Raw genomic sequence first — 16,316 nt, forward strand, 5'->3', positions numbered from 1 at the left:
TAGTATATAGTCACTAGTGGACAGAAAGCTTTCATGAATGTCTTGCTGGACAGAAACTGCTAGAGTACCTGGGGTCCCTTTTTATCTGCCACCCTTAAAAGGGGAAGACAGGGATAAAGGAAAGAATGGAAATACTTTGAGCAAGATTTGTGGGCTCTGCTGAGATGGCTTCTCAGGAAAAGGGGGAGCTCCAGTGCCTAGACGAAGTCATTATGAACTGGCACTTCTCTGTAAAATGGGTGGCTTAGAAATGGCCTGGGCACTACTATCCTTCACCCACTACTGTCCTTCCCACTCTCCTGCCACGCCCCATGCCATTCGGTCCCTCTGCTCAGCCATGCTTGAGTCCAAGGCGGAGTATTGGCCTCAGATATAGATGGGGGAAAGTGTGTTACCACTTCATCCTCCCAGGCTGCTATGCTGCCCAGTCTTTCAGGCTCCTAGTTAACCTGTATCCTCCTAGGCCTCCCTTCTGCCTTCCCTTCTAAAATGGTTGCTGCACCCCTTTTTGACAGGTATCAACCCAGTCCTGGACAGGCCAATCTTCATCTCCATTCCTCCTTTCCTCCACTTGGCCTTATCTCTCTTGGTCCCTTCCCCAGCTTCCCTCAGCATTCCTGCCCCACCTCCCACCTACACTGAGAGGGTGGATTGCAGATAGTCCCTGTGGCAGTGTTCCCGCCTTGCTGGCTGGCCTGCTGCACATCCACCCTAGTCGCCCACTCTCTGATGGGCTCCAGGCCTCCTGAAGGGGCCTGCTGCGTGTCCTCCTGCCTTGCCTCTGTGCCACATCCCCGAGCCGCCATCTGCCCTCGTCCCACAGCTGGATGTGGTCCAAGACCAGCAGCTTTCTCTTTGCAGTGGTTCCCACTGGTGTGGGAGAGGGGCCCAGGAAAATTCTGAGCTTTGACAGCAGCCATCAGCTCAGAACACCTTCCTTCCCTATCCTCTTTGCCATGTTCTTATCCTGCTAGGGAACCTTCATTGTTGAGAAGCTAGCACTAAGGTTGTATATTTAAGCTGTGAGAAGCTGTTAGAAGAACTACAGTGGATAGGCAACACTGCCTGCTGCCTGGGAGACAGAGGTGAGAGTAAAAGTTGAGTGGGTCTCTGTTAGGAAATTATTTCCTGATGACAGTCCTGTGTCAGACTTCATCCCACCCAATCCCACCTAATATGGAGGTGGCAGCAGAAGAAAGAGAGGAGAAATTTAACTTGAATGACTAAACTTAAAGGAAAAAGCCCACAAGTGTTTCTGAGCTCAATTGCTAGCCAAGCACAACTTGTCTGGAACTGGAGCCCCTCCACTTGATGCTGATTCTCCTGCATACACTATTAATGTTTCTTAATCTATACTTATCATACAAAAAGTAAACAATGGCACACATAGAAGGCTAACCTTGAGTTACTGCTGCTGCTGTTACTTTTCTTGGCCTTCTTAGGTGGAGGATCCTTGGTTTTATTTTTCTTATTTTCTTCCACTTCTTCTTTCTTTTTGTGCTTCTCTTTTTTCTTTTCTTTTTTGTCTTTTTCTTTCTTCTTTGGTTTGTTCTGTTGGGGCTGGGACAAGGCAGCCAACTGCTCATGTACTGCTTTAAGCTAAGAAGCAGACAAAGATTGAGACAATTTTGCCCTCCTTTTCTTCTCTTATTTATTGTTGCTTTATTGCTCTCTTTCCCCCTTGATGCAATCTAATGGTTTTGCACAGAGAAATACGTGTGTGAAAATTTAGTGAAACTTAGCAAGGCTTATGGAACAGAAGGGGATGAGGCTCAAAAGACTTAAAAGAAATCTTTGGACACATAACAGCACACACCAGAGAAGCAGATTAGAGTTCTCCTTTGCCCCACACCTCTCCCATCAGCATCTTTAAAAGGACTTCCATCTTTTGTGAAAGTCTCTTTTCTCTCAAGATGAGAGGATTCAAATAAAGGACTGAGAGGGATATATGTATGGCTGATGTGCAGGAAGCTGAACTGAACCTGACCTGAAAGTTTATTTATATTCTCCCCTATGCATCATGATCTGAAACTGAACCTAAAATCTCTCTTCTGCCTTGAATTCAAAGCAGAACTTAACCCCCCACCCCCTCAAAGCAACCTCCAGTAGAAAATAAATGTTTTGACAATCAGGTGTTCAAATAGTTCTTCAGCAGTAGTAAAGAATCATCTCTTTCTCTGCTTGAAGCCAAGACCAGGGAAAAGGGGACATCGATATGTCCCAGAAAGTCACTGAAGAAAAAAAGAGTACAGTTTAGGAATGGCAATTTTCCTGCTTCCTACATTTATTTTGATTCAGATATGAATGGCTTCTTTCAGATAACTCTCTCCCTCAAAAGTTGAATGGACTGAAGTTCAAAACGATGGATTTATTGTGAGATGCTCTCCATTAGAAACATCTTGTTAATTCAGATGACCTTCAGCTACTACTGAAAATACTCCAAGAAGGAAAGGTGATTTAAAGATCAAATTGAATAAGATTCTGACTGTTAGGGCCCCTGATCCAGATCCAGGATTAACTCTTTCCCCAATTTTGTGGGGGGTATCAGTTCTCCTGGAGCTGTCTGTCCTACAGAGGAAGATATACAGGCATCCTTACTTATGTGTATGTTTCCCTCAATGAAGCAAATAGCAGCCACAATGGAATGTAGGAAAAGTCAGAGATCACAAAAATTGCATTGGAATAAATGCCTTTTCCTACCACACTACAGCCCAGTCTGAATCATGTACATACATATACACCCCATGATTATTTACCAGTAAAAACCATAAGGGACATAGATTTCCCAGCACCTTGCTACTTTGACCCTTAGTTAAAAAGCAAGGCTCGCAAACATATTGGTCTCATCTTTTTATTGTGATACAGCATATTGATAAAAATAAATGTGCTACTTTGCTGCTAGAAATGGGCTTAGTATAATGCCAGTCTGGTTCATAAGTAAGGTTACACGACAGCAAGTTACATGATTTCACACTTAAACCCCATTGCCAACCGCTAAACCTGACCACTCTTAACAATTGTAACAAAAATGGGGATGAGAAGGTGCTATAGAATTTGGGTTGTGATCGCCTTCAAGTTCTATATGATACAAAACAGAAGAGACAGAAAGCTAAAGTTAACCAAATTATACTGACCCTGCATCCTCCAGGTTCACAGCAGCGTAATAAATATTTTACCTGTTCCTGAAGTTCTGCTAGCCGCTGAGCTCGCTCTTCCTCAGAATCATCTGACGAACTGTCACTTTCAGATGAGCTGTCGCTGCTGCTATCGCTGGATGAAGGTGGGGGCATTTTGGGTGGGGGCTGCACCACTACTGGAGAGGAAGCTGGAATCACAGGTTCTTCAGGTTCATCTGGCATTTTAGCAAAGCGCATTTCAAAAACATCCTGAGGAAAACATGATGATCGATATATATAAGAAACTGTTCCAATGTTGAGTACCAGCGTGTTCAAGAAACTATTCAAACAGCTCAGTGATTTCCATAACATTCTGCAGAACTATGTAAAGGGGTAGCAAACTACACATGGATACGGATAACAAAAATCTGCCCCTTACTCCATACACTGTGATCACCATATGCAAGTTTAGTGTACAACCAAGTGGTGTTCCAAGTACACCTTTTTAAAATTCTTTCACAAAATAATAGCTGAAATCTACTTTCACTGAGAAAATTTAAGTACTGCAACTCCTCCTTCTCCCACAGAAATTCCTGCAATATACGGGATCTCCTTCCACATATACCTTTATCAACAGAATGATGCAGTAAAAATCCTTCAAACACATGAACAGTTCAAAACGGTACTAATTGCTTTTCACAGAAACGATAGATGTGTTTCTTTCTTTTTCTTGGTAATGTGACTGAAAGCACAATGGTTATTTCAAAAAAATACAAGAGGTCATCATACGCCATAGGAATAGGAATGTGCCTACTTGTTCCTGACAGAGGATACACTGTCCTTCAGGGTGAACGTTTGCAGTTTGAAGAGTCTTCTAGACTATGCCTTACTACTTGATTATGAAATTGTGAGAAAAAACACGTCTTGCCAGCTTATCTTAAGGGAACTAAGGGGGCAATGGGGTCATCTGAAGTACTGGCACATTTGCAGAAACTTTTCTTTTAAGCAAATGTAGAGGAAAATAAAATTAAGATATAATAGGAATGTAACATAATGCAACTTAATATAGAAATGAACTGTTAGTAATATGTGATAAATTCTATACAAAGATGTTAAATTCATTAACTGTTGTCTGTATGTTCTAATATTAATAAAAATGTAACTAAAAATGAAATTTGCTCATAGAAAATATGACATTTATACTTCTACATTCCATAAATATGCCAAACAGTACAATTTTATATAATCATTTAATTATAAGTCATGCATGCAGTTAAAGTTGTAAAATAAGTTCAGGTTTGATAAGATGAAAGCGTTGAATCCCCCAAATTCCTGTTTAAAAAGGGGGAGCGATTTTTCCAACGGATTCAAAATATCTTCTAGAACCTTTACATTTAGATGTGTTTCTTTCTCTTTCTTTGAATGTATTTACTTTCATGTTTCCTACAGTTCTTACAGTGTAATTTAAAAACTCAGAACACCATGCTGCTCAAGAAACAAAAAAGCACTTTACCTTATACAGAGAGGATGTGTCCTTATCAATCTGTTATTTTACTTCCTTGCCTCAACATTTACGAAGCTGCTCAATAAAACAGGCTTTCATCTACCTCAATTGCTCCCCATTTCCTCTCATCGCTTAGGCTGTCAAAATGACTATCTTAAGCAGTAGATAACCCGTAAAACCTGACTAGTAAAATAAGTTCATACAGCAGTATAGTCACAGAACACTGTAGCGTCAAAGCATTTGCCAAGATGTATTACCTGCTCTGCCTGACCAACCAGATCACTTAAGATTGTCAATTTCCAATTGGATTTCCAGGAATTATAACCAATCTCCAGACAATGGAAATCAGTTCTTCTGGAGAAAATTCCTGTTTTGGATGGTGGACTCTACAGCATTATGCCCTTCTGATGTCCCTCCACTCTTCAAATCCAACATCTCGATTCTACGACCCCAAATCTCCAGGAATTTCCTAACTCAAAGTCGGCAACCCGAAATACACTCTACCTCAATTCTATAAGATGGAATCCAAAAGGGAAGCAATCCTCACAAACACCGGGGCTTTCTGAATACATATTTACCTGCAATTTCCGTGCCATAGCAACCACCTCATGATCAGGAGGGTTATACTTGTAGCAATTGGAAAACATCAATCGGACATCAGCTGCAAATTCCTGAGCATCTCTATAATCACGGTTCTCCAGTTTGGACTGGAAATGTAAAAATTCCACCATTAATATTGCAAGAACCACAAGTGAAAAATGTGACAAAATGAGATCAGTAATTTCAGCATAACTCGTATGGAGATATACGCACTGTAAAACGTACTGTACAAAGCGGCTCGCCTTCAGGGATGTTTGTAGTGGGCCTGTGATAAACCAAGCCCTCGAGTGTTTTACAACGATCTGGAAAATTAACTGCAGGGCGGTGTGATTACTCTTCCTACACTAAATCTCACAGCAAACCTCTTGGCAACTGCCTAAGGAAAGGAGTCTTGAAATCACTTCACACCAAAATCATATTCTAGCTGACTTATAGCTAACACAGGCATTCTCTCAAGCATCATTTGCTGAAACAGCAGGAAGTAGCACTGTGAGAAATCTGACTAGGCCACTGTGCTCCCAGTCTGTGAAGGAGAGGGAAAACCAGGTACTTAACAAAGGCAGGAAGTAGAGAGTACTGATCAGCAGCAAAGACCAGTAACTTTAGTGATCAATCTCTGAACTCATCATCTAGAGGTGAAATTTAGAACAACACCTGCAAGTCCTCATCTCCATTCAAAGACAGTGCAGTTATACTGCTCTATTCAACACAAAGGTGAAAAAACCAGGGGAAACTGCAGTATGAAGCTGACAGATTTTTTTAAATCCACACTGGAGAGAGCAGGACTTAAATTGTGAGGTTGGATCCTGGAATTTGTGATAATGCACAAAGCACTACAAAATTATCAGATATGATCCCTAAGTATTTACCCTTGCGGCCACGTTCAAGGATTTTACATGTATGTACTCTCTGGACTGCAGAATATTTTAAATGGTTGTGTACTGAAAATGGCCATCAAAGCTATGAAATTCTTCTGCAAATTTGCACTTTCACCAATACATATTAATCAACTGTGCTGGAATCTTATGCAGAATTACTTTCATCTAAACTCATTGATTTCAGTAAGTTTAGGCTGGAATAACTTTGCATTGTAAATATAGCATTTCTGTGTCATGAAGAAGTGTCTACCTGCTACTTTCCACAGTCTCGCAGTTATTGTAAATAGCAGTGCAATCCTAAACAGCTACACTCTTCTAAGTACACTGAAGTCAAAGGGCTCCAAAGGATGTAACTGTGCTCAGGATTACAGCATGAATAGTGCATCAGTCTTCAGGATTCCAATTTGTAAAATTCAGGAAGGTTTAGGCTGGAATAACTTTGCCTAATATGACATATGAATATGTCAAGGGAAAAGAAGGGATAAGTAGTGACAGATTTCCATCAACGCTTTAGAAAGCTGTCAGCTTACATAGCCACAGCTTACATAGCCACAGATCCACCTTTTACAGCACAACAGTACTATTACGATAAGAGTACTCAATACTGAACATACAACATCAGAGTTCTGTGAGCTTTATATCCCAATAATCATATCAACTTAACATACAAGCTAAGACATTATTTAAATGTTTCCAGTTGGAGAGACCAGAGGCAAAATGATAAAGTGATGGCCATGCTGCACAAAGAATTTATAGTAGGGGGTTTTAAAGTCAGTTTATGTTTACAGAACAGATATGAACTGCTATATACAGATCCTCCCCACCTTTAATATTCATCGAGAAGAATGCTTTATTAAAACAATACATGCGCTTCTCCTATCTCCCATTTTTATGCACACAACTTTTTAAACTTCAGGAAACATAGTGACTTGATGCAAATTTTTCCTAGTGGAATTAAATTAGATAGAATCAGGTGTAAGGAAAGCTCAGAATACTTATCTAGACCACTGGAACCCAGAGATGTGAAGGTTCAGAAAAAAAAAATGGGGAATAAAATATATGGAAAACATACCAGCCTTCTCACTTCTATCCTAACTGCAATATTAATATCAGCAAAAGAAGCTGGCAGATTAGTGTAGCTTCCCTGTACATAGAATGATTGTAAACAGATGGCATACCTCCACGTTCTAAGAAAGAAGAGATTGGCCAATAATTCTGGAGTGACTTTTTTTTAAAGAGAAACCCCATTTCTGTTTTAAAAAGAATCCTGCTCTGGTGTTCTTTTAAAAAGTTATCTCATGTGCGAAACTGATCAAGACCGAAATAAACATACAAGTGTTGGGATCAGGAGGGCTATAAGCTGAATTATTAATAAATACACATGCACAAAACCTGTTGCAGCCCTCAAGGAATTTAACTGCACACATTTTTGCAAAATGACGTTTGTTATAAAATTGCTCTTACTTTAATTGTGCTCAGATCCATGGGATGTTTAATGATATCACAATAATCATGAAGTCCCAGTGCTTCCACATCCACAGGTTTGTAGAAGGGCCATGCGTATGCAGCGTGCTTCTTAGCAAACATCTCTTTTATGATGCCACTACAATACTTTAATTGCTCTGATGCTTTGTTACTACTACTCTTCTCTACTACATGCTGTTGAGAGTCCGGAACATCCTTCTTTTGAGGCTTTACAGGTCGAGTTTCCCTTCGTGGACCAGTCTTGGCAGACTTGGGTTCTGTGGGCAACGAGGAGGATTCATGAACAGGGTCTATTGTTGTTGGAGTTGTAGTGTCTGCTTTCCTCTTCACACCCTTTTTTGTCTGCAAAAAAGAAGCATTGTGACTTATTTAAAACATACTCTGATACTGTACTAGCAAACACTCTCTTGGCACCTCATAACACAGGCCGATATTGAATAAAATCTAAACACATGTTGTAGACAGACCCTTGCAAATATCCCACCCACCAGTGCAATAACCTCATGCAGCTGCATTACTTCAGTCTGGCTCCTGCAGAGACTTCTCATCAAACGGAGCTCCCCGCCCGAGCTGCAAGCCTGCTGCTGCATCTCCATTTCTGCTGACTGGCATGCAGCTTCCTTCGGCATTGCTCCTGGGGCTCTGGAGGCAAAGGGGCAAGAGAGCTGGTAGAGCCTCCCCTGGTTTGCTGTCAGGAGACTGGGGGATCTCAGAGCTGGGGCCTGGCTGTGGCTCCCAGCCTGCATGCTCTGTCTGAGTCTCTGGACCTGTTCCTGCAGGGACTACTGAAGGTTCTGCCTGAGTCTCTGGGCCAGGTCCTATAGGTATTACAGAAGGCTCAAGCTCAGAGCCTGCAGACATTACCTGGGACTCTAGGGCCAAAGCTGTTCCCTCTCTCCCATCTTACTCCTCCTCAAAGGAGTCCCCGAGCCTAGAAGGGTGGGATCCAGCAGAGTTCTCACAGAGTTCCCGAAGTGATAGGATTACTAATTATTTGTTATTGTTGCGACACGGTTACTAATTGGTGATTTTGCCACATGATTTTTGCCTTAGTTACGCCCCTTCTCTCAGCAGTGCGTGCAGAACTTGAAGCAGTCTGGAGGTGCTTGCAGTGATGCGTGGCAGCCTGTGCCTGCGTGCATTCGTTTCTGATCCCAGGACGGTAGCGCAGTGGCTGCGTCCTTGCCACAGCCCCGCCCAGGAATGCCCCGCTCCCGGAATGCCCGCCCCCGCCCCCGGAGTGCCCCGCCCAGCCCCATTGGCACTACACCACAGTTTGAATCCCACCACCATGGGAACCTGTTACTAACATTTTTGGATCCCATCACTGCCCAGACATGCTGGGCTATGACAACACATTTATCAGCAATCCAACTTAAAACAACTGAAAATACCAACAGAAGCTTAAAAAAAAAAAGATCAGCCATAAAACATTTAAAGTGGAAAAAAAACAATGTTAGGTTGGTATCTTAAAAACAAAGCTGCTGCCTGCTGAATGCTCTTGGCAAACTTTTACGGGCCCTCTCCCACCTGAGTAAGAAAATAAGGGTGACTTTACAGGTGAAAAGCAGCACTTTCAATTAAGACTGGAAACAACACATGCCTAATACTGAATCAGACACTTAAGTCTATGTAGGTCGGTCTTGTCTACTCTGAAAGGCAGAAGTTCTCACCTACTACTTGATCCCTTTAATTAGCAATGAACCTGGATTGAACTTGGAAACAAACTGAAAATCAGCACAGTAGTAATCTGCACTAGAAGATTAAAACTCTATTGCTTTGAAGAAGGGACATTTTTGTCCTATAAACTTAAAAATAAATTCAATGAGGAAATATGCATACATTTCTAGCATGAAATATGTTAATGTTTAGCCATTAAATATCTCATATGGAGCGAAAACTATTTTACTCTAACAGCACCTTTACTTTTCTCTCTGCGGCCTTTCTTTGTTCCACAGGACACATAATAATATTTCCATACCCAGGTGAGCTACCGTGTTTCCCCGAAAATAAGACAGTGTCTTATATTAATTTTTGCTCCCAAAGGTGCACTATGTCTTACTTTCAGGAGATGTCTTATTTTTCTGTGTTCTGTTTGTCAGGCATGCTTCCAAACAAAAACTTTGCTACGTCTTACTTTTGGGGGATGCCTTATATTTCCCACTTCAGCAAAACCTCTACTACGTCTTATTTTCAGGGGATGTCTTATATTCGGGGAAACAGGGTATTTGGTTTGCATGATGAGCCTTAAATGATCCTTATCCTAATATGCAACAGAATTTACTTTCCTGTTTCTACAAGATAAGGCAGGAGGAACTGTAATTCTGACTACTATGTGTGTGTGTTGTGGTGGTGGGGAGTTCGAAGCCTTAGCCCAAATTCAGTTAAGAGAAGTTCCCCAGGATCTCAGGTAGAATCTGTTCCAACCCACCTGCCTGAGGTCCTTTGCATTAGATAAATGAAGGACTGAACCTTGGGCATTAAAAGCACAGCATTTGCATACAACTCTACTCTCTACCTCTGAGTGGCAAAAAAAAATTAAAAGCCTCATAAAATCAAAGTGAAATTACTTTCAGCAAGAAATGGCCCAGGTCTATCTGGGATCACACTTCTGTAGGATTTTTGCCAAATTATTCTATCAGTTTATTTCCCTCAGGAAGCTACTGTCCACCCAATAGCTCTGTGCGTCCATCTACTCACCTTCATGGGCTGCGCAGCTGTTGGAATAATTGGTGGGTGTGTCTGGATGGGCTGGGGTGCTGAAGCTGAAGGAGGTGCAGGCGGAGGCAGTGGGGCAGGAGGCTGGGGGGGCACCACAGTCATCACGGGCGTCTGAACAATAAGGTCAGGGGTTACAGAAGGAAAGGAATGAGTTGTTTGCACTGGCTGCGGATTCGGCTGCGGAGCAGGTGTCTGAGCTGGGGATGATGGTTGAGTTGTATTCTGTATTGTTGATGCTCCTGCCTTGGCTGTAACTGTCAAAAAGTGAAAGTGTCGTATGTTAAAACTTCTTACGCTTAAGTACACAAAAAGGAAGTTACAGAACACCATTACATAACCCATGGAGTGATGTTACATCAGGATGCTTTCTAGGTAGATTCTGTTTATTGGGTGTTTTGCCATTGCCTTCCACAGTCACCTATCCCTAGCAAGCTGGGTTCTGATTTTACCAACCTCAACTTCCACTGGGATGAAACCCAGATTGTGAGCAGAGTTTTGACTGCAGCACTGCAATTTACCTCTCTGAGTCACAGGGCTCCTTATATAACCTTAAATAAACTATCATGAACGGGTGTTTCTTCCCTGGTAACCATATTTGATTTTTTAAAAATGCAACACAATGTTTCTGAACAACCTAATACTCAGCGCACCCAAATGTTATTCCAGTAATGATATAAAAAGCTAGTGAAAGTCAGACATTCCCCCACCACATCACAAGATTCATGGGTCCCTGATTTTATGTAACAAATGTAAGCCATCTATTTTATTTATTATTATTTATCATTGAGATTTATATACCGCCCTACCCCCAGAGGGCGGTATATATAAACAGATCTATTTTCTTTTCCCCTTCTCTTCAACTTTGCCATATATTTATTATCTCAAGTGATTGTGAAAGTATAATTGCAGTCTTTCATAAACTACTTCTGCTCACTAATGAGAAGGATCCATTGGATACTCACCGTGAAGGGTCTTTCTACTGTAGGCTAGTGGGGCATCTTGGATGGGTGTCTTCTCCACCAATTGCAGAGAGGCAGGAAATAACAAAACATCTTCTCCATGCACTTCCTGTGTAATCTCCGGGGTCACATTCCCTCAGTTCACCCGCCTGGCTTAGTAGTATTGAAACACAGGTAACAACGAACATATAACAGTAACATGGAGACAAACAACGGCTCAACAATAACCCTAAAAACTATCATAGATCTGAGGAAAGAACTAAAAGCTAAAAGCTAACGGTTCCTTCAGAGAGTAACATCGGGTACCAATAGAAACTAGGGAGGGCCAAGATGCCCCACTAGCCTACAGTAGAAAGACCCTTCACGGTGAGTATCCAATGGATCCTCCTACTGTAGGTGTGGGGCATCTTGGATGGGACCTCCCCGAGCAGTGTCCCGAATTTGGGTGGGTTTCATTAATCCTCGATAATACTCTCCAGTACTCTTCAGCCAAAAGCAGACTCTGCCGAGGCCAGAGACTGTATTTTGTAGTGACGGACGAAGGTAGATATGGAAGACCATGTCGCCGCTTTACAGATGTCTTCCACTGAGATGTGATTTCGGAAGGCTGCATTAGCGGCCGCATTGCGAACCGAATGAGCAGTGACTCCCGGTGGAATGGGAAGACCAGATGCTTTGTCAATAACCTCGCTGCCGCGTGGCACTTTAAGAGTACTACTGATCGCTGCTTTGAACATTTGAGAATCCCGGTAGCGGGTGGATTAATGTTTATGGAATAAACTCTCCGTCTTGCGGGATGTTCTATAATTCACCGATAATGCTCTTCTTTAAAAGGCCCGACAGGCGTCCAAGGTGTGCCAAATCTTCTCCTTGGGATGAGAGGGGTTTGGCATAAAGTTTGGAACGACAATCTCCAGACGAATATGAAATCATGAGTTCACTTTTGGCACGAATGTAGAGTCCGTACGAAGACATGCCCGATCTTTATGAAAAACGCAAAATTTTGAGTTTACTGAGACAGCTCGCAACTTGGATACCCTTCTTGCTGATGTTATTGCGATCAAGTATAAGGTTTTCATCCTTACCCACTTAACATGAACTGTTTGAATGGGTTCAAACGGGGCCCTGGTGAGTGCGGACAAGACTGCATGCAAGCGCCAAGAGGGGAATCTGTGGATCACCACTGGTTGGGACAACTTGACTCCTCTCAGAAAGTTCAAAATATCTGGATGTTTTGTGATTGGATTGTTGTCCACGGAAGGGAGCACTGTGGCGAGTGCTGCTAGTTGTCTGCGCAATGTGGAGCATTTGAGTCCCATGGAGTAACCATGGTGTAAAAATTCCAGGATGACTTTGACCGAAGCTTCTGCTGGATTGAGTTGTTTACGCTGGCACCAGATCACAAAAGCCTTCCATGAAGAGTTATAGATATTAATCGTGGAATGGCGCCTAGCTGCTAAAATCGTAGATGTCACCTGTTCCGAATATCCCTTTCTCATCAGGTTGTTCTGTTCAGGGTACCCTTGTGGTCGGCTTGAGCCATTCTGGGATGCGAGGGATGAGACTATGAGTCCCTATGAGTCAGTAATTCGGCAGTGATGGGTAAAGTTAACGGATCTGCCATGGCCAGTTCCAGAATCGTCAAAAACCAAGGTCTTCTGGGCCATCTAAGGGCCACTAAGATCACTGATGCACCTTCCGCGATTATCTTGCGCAGGAGCCGAGGTAATAACGGGAATGGAGGAAAGGCAGAGAAGTGTTTTGGGCCATGTCGTGTTTAGGGCATCTGTTGCCACCGCTTGCAGATGGTAATTCCGAGTTATGAACAACGGTAGTTGTGAGTTCGTCTGGGAGGCAAAAAGGTCGATCTCTGGACGACCGAAGGTTTCGCAGATTAGATTGAAAATCGTTGGATCGAGTCGGCACTCATTTTCGCATATTTTCTGTCTGCTTAGCCAATCCACCATTGAGTTCTGAATCCCTTTGATGTGTAGGGCTTCCAGCGAGGTGAGATTCACCTCTGCCCACCGAAGGATTTTCATTGCTTCCCAATGGAGTTTTGCTGATTTTGAGCCGCCTTGGTTGTTGATATGCATTTTCACGGCTATGTTGTCTGTTCGAATGACAATATGCTGATGTTGAATCTGTGGCAGAAAATGTCGTAGAGCCAGACGAATCGTTCGGGTCTCTAGTAGGTTGATATGCATTTTGGATTCTTCCTGAGACCAAATTCCCTGGACATATTGTTGATTGAGAGTGGCTCCCCAGCCCAGAAGGCCGGCGTCTGTGAATATCTGATTGCGATTTAGATGCAGATATCTCGTCCACCATTGAAGGCTGTAACAAACTACCAGCGGTAATATCAACTTTCTGTCTTTTTTGTTCATGATGTCCAGCTGATATGCTCTCAGAAATTGCTGTAGTGGCCTCGCGTGTAACCTGGCCCACTGAGATAGATCGATTACTGAAATGAACAATCCCAGAAGACTTGCGAGTTTCAGCAGGGAGCTTTGTTTGTTGGTCATGATTTCCAGTGTTGCCCGTCGTATTTTTTTTATTTTTTCTTCTGGAATGAAGAGCGAGTCCTTGGATGTGTCTAACACTACGCCTAACTGTTCCAAACGTGTGGAGGGAGTGAAGGAACTTTTTTCTTTGTTTACAATAAAACCATGTCGTGACAAAGTTTCTTGTACCACCTCGACATCCTCTTTGGCCTGGGAAACGGATCTTGAGCAGATCAGAAGATCGTCCAAATAAGGGTATATGTGAATACCCTGTTGGCGTAGCAAGATGATTGGTGCTAAAAGAACTTTTGAGAAAGTCCTTGGGGCCGTAGCCAGGCCAAATGGCAGCGCTTTGAACTGATAATGTTGATCCTTGACCGCAAATCTGAGGAATTTCCTGTGGGACTTGTGGATTGGAATGTGTAGATACGCTTCGGTCAAGTCCAGCAAGGTAATCAGATCTTTGTGTCGAAGAGATGCAGTAATTGACCGAAGAGTTTCCATTCTAAATTTGGGGATCCGAATGAATTTGTTGATGCATTTCAGGTTCAATATTGCTCTCCAGTCACCATTTCACTTGGGGACTGTAAAGAAATGCGTATAAGTCCCTAAGAATCGTTCCGCTGTAGGTACTGGTTCGATTGCTTGAATCTGAGTCAGGTGGGAGACTGATTTCAGAGTTCTGTTGGCTTTGACCGGATCGTTTGACAAGGGAGAAATTAACACGTGGTGATGTGGAATTGTGTTGAATTCTATCACGCAGCCGGTGGAAATGACTTCCCAGGTCCATCTGTCCACGTGACTGCCTTGCCAAACGTGTTGAAAACGTTGAAGGTGGCCACCCACCGGAATGCTCTGATAGTCATTGCTTGTTCTTATTGGCAGGGAAGGACTTTCCTTGTTTATTGTACTGCCACCCACCTCTGAAGGGTTGTTTGTAGTTCCGAAAGGAATGTTGATTTTGCCAAGTCGGTCTATGACCTTCCCGTTGAGTCCTAGGTAAGGTTTTGTGAGATCTAAAGGTAAACTTGTTGTTGCCAGCTGGTCTGTCGGATCCACGGACCGATTTTGGCATTGTTTTTTTTTTGTCTTTAGTTTGAACTAGAACTTCATCCAAGTCTTTACCAAATAAGGCCCCTCCGAAATACGAGTACCCGGTTACCACGTGTTTGGATTGTATATCGGCTTGCCACGGACGGATCCAAGCGTTGCGTCTAGCTACCATGTTAGAAGCAATGGATCTCACCACCAAAGCCATCGCATCAAAGGTGGCATCCGCTATAAATGAATTGGCCAAAAGAATCCTTTCCACACCTTCCCTGACGCCTCTAGCCTCAACTGGATTCATTTCCAGAAGTCTTCTCAGCCATACCATAGTGGCTCTGGCCACTGTGGAAGAAGGGGTTAACGTTTTAATGGCTGCCGCAAGCCATTCATGAGATCTGCGGAGTGCAGCTTCTGATCTCCTATCAAGTGGGTCTTTGATGTTTCCCTCCCCTTCCTTGGCCACTAGAGCTCCAGAGTGTAGGACTGTGACAGGAGCATCCACTGGAGGGTTTTGGAGCAAAATGTGAAACTGTTGAGGCATCAGATACTTTTTCTTAAAGTTAGAGGGTAGGCCTTTGTGTGTGGTAGGATTCAGCCACTCCCTTTGTATTCTTTTAACGAAGCACTCTGGGACTGGGAAAAATTTTGCCCCTTCATTGTCTGTGGGGAAATAGTCAGACTTTCCCTTTGGGAATCCTTTGATCGGTTTGTTGGAAACAGAGGAGGAGGGTTGAGAAAGTTGCTCTTCAGCATCCTCAGCATCACGCAAATCCAAGGCAGAAATCGTTTTAAAGATTTATAATTGGATCTCTTCTAATTTGAAGAACTGTGCAGACTGTTCTGCAGTGGTTTCACTAGCTTCCTCCGTATCAGAGAACTTTTTCCCCTCCTCACTCTCATCTAGGCTTGAGAGCCCCTCCTCTTCCTCATCAGGGAAGGCTAGGGGATCCCTTCTATGAGTGCCAGAGTCCTCTCTATTAGGACTGTGGGTAACTCTAAGGCAGGGGTAGGGAACCTGTGGCTCTCCAGATGTTCAGAAACTACAATTCCCATCAGCCTCTGTCAGCATGGCCAATTGGCCATGCTGGTAGGGGCTGATGGGAATTGTAGTTCCTGAACATCTGGAGAGCCGCAGGTTCCCTACCCCTGCTCTAAAGGAATGAGATTGACTGCAGGTAGAGGCCATTCGCTGATCTCTAGCATCCAAGGCTTTTTCTATCTCCCTCCTAAGTAGATCAGCAAACGCGGCTGGGGGAGCGTTCATCCAGGCCGTTGCTGGAGTTAACTGCCCTTCGTTTGATTGATTACACTCTGGGGCTTGCGGGACTTGCCTAGGTTGTTCGCAGGGAAGTACCACCATTTCGTCTGCCCCACCCGCTGAGGGACGCGACTGCTCCGAAGCCCTGGGAAGGCTGGAGGAGTCGTCCGCGGAGCCACCTGCAACGGCCGCGCCCTGGGAAGGCGCGAGGTTCCCATCCGGCTGCACACGCCTCTTCTTAGAG

At 43.4% G+C, this 16,316-nt stretch overlaps 1 protein-coding gene across 4 annotated transcripts in view; it reads right to left on the reverse strand.

The window, feature by feature from the left end:
* Positions 1-16,316, reverse strand: part of BRD4 (bromodomain containing 4) — a 105,167-nt gene that overhangs the window by 39,346 nt on the left and 49,505 nt on the right. For all 4 annotated transcript variants that reach the window (XM_048490307.1, XM_048490306.1, XM_048490304.1 and 1 more), the window contains 5 exons: positions 10,284-10,558; positions 7,563-7,925; positions 5,199-5,327; positions 3,177-3,386; positions 1,400-1,599 (listed from right to left, as the gene is read on the reverse strand). In XM_048490307.1, coding sequence (XP_048346264.1) covers positions 1,400-1,599; positions 3,177-3,386; positions 5,199-5,327; positions 7,563-7,925; positions 10,284-10,558 — 1,177 coding nt within the window. The remainder of the gene's footprint in view (positions 1-1,399; positions 1,600-3,176; positions 3,387-5,198; positions 5,328-7,562; positions 7,926-10,283; positions 10,559-16,316) is intronic.

This window comes from Sphaerodactylus townsendi, linkage group LG03, assembly GCF_021028975.2.
Source record: "Sphaerodactylus townsendi isolate TG3544 linkage group LG03, MPM_Stown_v2.3, whole genome shotgun sequence".
Lineage (NCBI taxonomy): Eukaryota > Metazoa > Chordata > Lepidosauria > Squamata > Sphaerodactylidae > Sphaerodactylus > Sphaerodactylus townsendi.